General features: G+C 40.2%; 1 protein-coding gene across 1 annotated transcript; it reads right to left on the bottom strand.

Annotated features, from left to right (window-relative positions):
- Positions 1-2,724: 2,724 nt before the first annotated feature.
- LOC138040223 (uncharacterized) lies at positions 2,725-4,044 on the bottom strand. Its single transcript, XM_068885987.1, has one exon. The coding sequence runs from the start codon at positions 4,042-4,044 to the stop codon at positions 2,725-2,727; it is 1,320 nt and encodes a 439-aa protein (XP_068742088.1).
- Positions 4,045-5,000: the final 956 nt, after the last annotated feature.

Genomic DNA, 5,000 nt, shown 5'->3' with positions numbered 1-5,000 from the left:
GTGGCGTTTTAGTGCATCTTTAAACAAAATATACCCTTATGGAGCTCAAGAATGGAACGTCACATGGATAAATAAGACGGGGGGAGAAAAATAAATGTCTGGAATCATAAAAGCGAGGAGTAATGGACTTCGACAACAACTATCGCCCGTCGAGCCGAAATCGAAGTGAGCTGTATTTCTAATATCTTACCAAGTGTGCTGTTATGTAGAACACTGAAACCAAATGGGAAATTCTCTGGTAACTTATGGGTTCAGGAAAGACAGAGAAGGAATCGAACACCTTAAGTGGATCGGTGATCTCTGTTCTCTGCACAGCCTTCAGGTAAAAATAATATGAAATGTGACAGCCAAGAATTTTTTGAAAGAAAGATTGCCTCTAATAGCAAATATGTTGTTTGTTTCAAAAAATATTTCGCTGGAAAAGGTGTCCTCTATGAATGTTTTGTAATATGCGAGCTTAACTGTATAGTTTTTATGGCAATAGTAAAGCATTTTCGTGTCAAAATGAGGTTGGCCTTTCTGTTCTGTTAACTTAATTAAATATACCATGCCTCGTGATTTCCACTCTCAAAATTACCTTTAGAACCTACTTTTTACGTAGAATAAGCTTTTAGAATGATGTTCTTGTCTTCTGTGGTGATACTTGACGATTCGGGAACATTTTGTGAAAAAATATTTATAACAGGTCACACGCGTAACTTGACCGCCCGATTATGCATAACATCCACTTGGCCTTTTGACATCCCATTGAGAAAAAGTCATAGAATATTCGCAGACCGGTTGATTTCTCTGAAAGGGTGATTGCTAACGAATAGAGAAATATTTTCACAATAACTAAAAGCTCCTGTGTTAAGCATGGAAATTCGACGAAGCGGTAAATGCGACTGAATTTGTTGCGTACGTTGCTATTTTTGTGTTTTGACAGATTTTGACAGAATATTAAATTATGAAAAAATATCTACGGAATACGGATAGATCGTTAAAAAAAGCTTTATTTTTAGCGGTTATTTGAGCATAACCAATGGAACGCTTGACGAGAAATAATATTTTTGTTGATATTTGAAAGAAGAAAAATTTCGCGGGAATCAGGACGCGGTGAAAATGAGTTGATGAGTTAATGCGTTGAAATGTGATACGCTAGGAGACGGAAATTCTCTGACAAATGATTTTGTCATTGTAGTGTAAAATGAAGTTTATTTGGTAAGGCAACAATATTTCTTTAACTTCCTGGTTAATCCAATTTATTGCTACCACTTACTAGTGCGAAGATTGTTTACATGAAACTCACGCTTTTTGTGAATTTTGAGTGTCATGAAATTACATCATTTGCGTGACAACACAAAAACATTCAATTAGTAACAAACTTCTTATTTATTAACCATTTCTGCTTTTGTGCTTGTCAGCATTGTGATTTGCGATAATTCGCAAGTCTGTTTTTTGTATCTCATAGATGTTCGGCTCAGCCTCGGTGTAAAAACCTGTGAAACTCGCAGATGACGTAACACAAAGGAAAACAAAAGAGCCAAAGAAACATCAAACTATAACGTAACCCTACCTCGAGCTAACAAAACAAAGAAAATTTTTCACAGGTTTTTACACCGAGCTAAACCCAGATGTTCACTGAGATTTTCAATTACATGGCCGCTCAACCTCGCGATTGAGTAAATAGTTCACCCTACCCACCCACGTTTTTCTGGAACCCAACAAAGAAGGCTTCCTGACCCGACAAATGAAATGTAAATATTCAGTTAAATATTACAACAAAATTAAACAAACCAAAGACGGAAGTTTCTTGCCTAAAAAGTACGTTGTTTTACTCTGAAACAACGAACGATTAACATTCTTTCCCGCAGTTCATTCAGTTGACACAAGGTGATCACGTGCACCTTTACTCAAGAGCGTGTTTCTTATCTTTAAACTGAATTTATTACCAAAGCTTAAAAAATTAAAAGACCTCAAAATGGGACAGGATATTACAAAATAATTAAAGGTGTGAACGTGTAAGCCAAAGGGCCTCTGCTGGCGCGATATGTGGGTGACCCTCAAATGGTCTTAATGACCCCCCACTTGAAAAAATTAACTGGAACCCTGCAGTTCAATAAAACCCAATTCTGACAGTGCCCTCTGTTCACAACATTCGTTATAAAGTTATAAATTCCAAAAATATACTCGTTGGGAAACTTATTTACATTGCTATCCACTCTTAACATGCAACAATCGAATAATGTCCATAGACGAGTGTATGACATCCATCTGCTAAGATGAAGCGTTTGTCATCGTAGGGTGAAAGACTTGTTTTGGTTAAAGTCAGGGAATAAATTTGATGGTTTTCTCTTCGAATTTGATTCATTCCCGCCATTTGAACTTGTTTCTCAAAGAGGCAAGTTTTGTAATCCTGATGTCTGATTTTTCTCTTTGTTACATTCTTTGAAATGCCTTTCGCTGTTCCTTTTCCACTTGATTGCTGTCTTCTGTGAATAGGATAGAGTACATTTTAGGTCGAAGGCCAACGAATTCTTGGATGGGTATGCCATGGGTCTCGTCTTTCATCTTCCCTAGCACCTTTTTGTTCCTCGCACTGTACAGAAAGTGGTCTCTTGGGTACTCTGACGTGTCAAAGTAGTCTAGGTCTTGTAAAAAATCGTGGTGGAGGTCATTTGTCTTAACATCATAGCACAAGCTGTCGGTATCTGTAAACAGCAATTTAGCCTGGGGTCCGTACTTTCAGACCATGTAATTGGAGTGGAAATCGTACATCAGGACTTTAGACAGATCAAGAATCGTAAAGCCAACGTAAATCGGACGATTCAGGTACAAGTTGGTCTTTTTCATACAGATGGCGGCTAGATCTTCAGAAAAGATGTGGAAGGCATCAAAGGCGGGTGAGGCGGTAAGTTTGTTGAGTTTGCTTGGGTTGGTCACCAGCTTTCGCAAGTTTTCCATAGTTTTGCCAAATACCGCATTGTTCATAAGTTTGAAGAAATCTTTTTCAAAGTCATTGGACGCTTGTTTTCTTTTTTCCGTGTTGAAGTCGATGTAACTCTTTAACCACGTACTCTGTGCAAAACCAAGTGCCCGATGGATCTTTGTTAGCTTCATGCCAAGGTCTAAGTACAGCTTCAGGTTGCGGTAATGAAGAATGTAGCAGAGATTTGGGACCAGTTTAGGTACGGGCGCACCACCCAGGTTCAAGTCTTGTGCCAGCTGCTGACAGTAGGAAGACAGCATGTTTGGGGTCACTTTCATCGTCTCTGGCGCTAGGGGATAATCTGAGTGGAGATCGTGGAGTTCTTTTGGGTATTCTAGATCTACTTCAAGAATGTACCCTTCTTCACCATCATCGGGTATAGACATGACATTGAGCTCCTCAATTTCATGCTCCGTCAACCAGAAAAATTCGTGTGTTGGGAGAGGTTGACTCATGGCCCATCCATACAAATTGTTGGCGTCCAAGTACATGATATAGTTCTTGTCCTGAGTCGAGTCAAAGTCAGGTACATATAGGTTGTTTGCCTTGCCGTAACGATTGCTGATCATGGAAATACCGCCTCGGATGCCCTCTTCGACAAACAAGTACATGCCCGGGTCGGTTAATAATTCTAATACCACATCCGTCATCTTAAGGCAGGCGGACCATGCCAGACCAGGAGAGGTGTAGTAATGAGAGGGGTCTAATCCATAGTAGTTCATACAGACGCTTCGAAAGTTTTCAAAGACATCCGCCAGCAGTAATACGTCGGAGAGAAGGTAGAGATCGTGGTACTTGCCAAGAGTTTGCAATTGAAAGCTTGTAAACACTATTTGTGCATGCTGGTAATCTTCATCGCTGATATGCTCTTCGGTAAGCTGGCTCAAGAAGGCTTCTTTGGATGGGAGTTGTCGCTTATGAAACTTGCTCATATCGTCCATATAATCGTATGGATACACGCCTTTTCTCAACAGAAGAGGTACTTTGCTCGCCTCGATGTGGCGCTTGAGAACATGAAATTTAGCATCTCCCTCCTTTGCCAGATTCGAAACAAGCTTTTCTAAAGAGGCAGTCATGAACTGAAGTGAGTCCAGAAAATCCAAGTGGCCAATCGAGAAGGAAATATACTTTTCCATATTGTTTGGAATGCAATTGATGGTCTTGTTCTTGAACTTTCCCGCGCCTTGCATGATAAGATGGGAGTCGTATCCTCTGAGATTATGAAGAATGATCGGAATTCGACCCTTGAATTGAAAATTCAAATTACAAGCGTTATGGGCCGCCCCTCTGAATTTACCAGTAAGATGCCAGTGATCCCGAACACGATCAACACCAAGTTCTTCTCTACAAATGTGACAATAAGTGGCTTGTTGAAATTCTTGTTCTTCGGAAGGGGTCAACTGCATAGGAACAATCTCTTTCACGAGAGTATGGATTCTTTCCTCCTCTTGGTGTAACGCTCCGCAATAGACTACGGGAAGTTTGCAGTATTCTGGTTTTGGAGAGAAAATTACGTAAGCAAAACCACAGGCTCGATGTTTCTGTAATTTCTCCGTAGAGGATTTGCTAGGATCCGGTGAGGAGGACTGTATCTTGGTGGTTAGGCTCTCGAAATCAGCGTAAATGACAAAGGGGACTCGTAGCTGTTTTTGGAAATCCTTAAACTGGAGAAACATGTTATCCTCATTTTGTAGTTCAATCCTCTGAGGTCCCTGCTGACTACAGAGTGGCTTGTGGTCTTTCAGTAGCTGCTCCCGAACAAATCCATGTAGACAATAAGGACAGTAATACATTTGAGCTTTGTGCCTTGTTTGGTCGGAAAGTAGTCGGTTGAGATTTTTGATTTAATTTATTAAGCAATAATGACGTTTCTTCCCTCTTGAAAACAGCACTGAGCAATTAACATGCACCGGAAACTCGCGTTCTTTGGTGAGGTACAGCGGGAACAAATCTCCTTCTTCAAATCCAAACAAGTTGACGGAAATCTTGTTCTTCTTCTCAAACTTTGGGATCTTACTGACAGGTACAGGAT

Source organism: Montipora capricornis, chromosome 3, assembly GCF_036669925.1.
Source record: "Montipora capricornis isolate CH-2021 chromosome 3, ASM3666992v2, whole genome shotgun sequence".
Classification (NCBI taxonomy): Eukaryota; Metazoa; Cnidaria; class Anthozoa; order Scleractinia; family Acroporidae; genus Montipora; species Montipora capricornis.
Note: the sequence above shows the minus strand (reverse complement) of the source record. Positions and strands in the feature narration are given on the sequence as shown.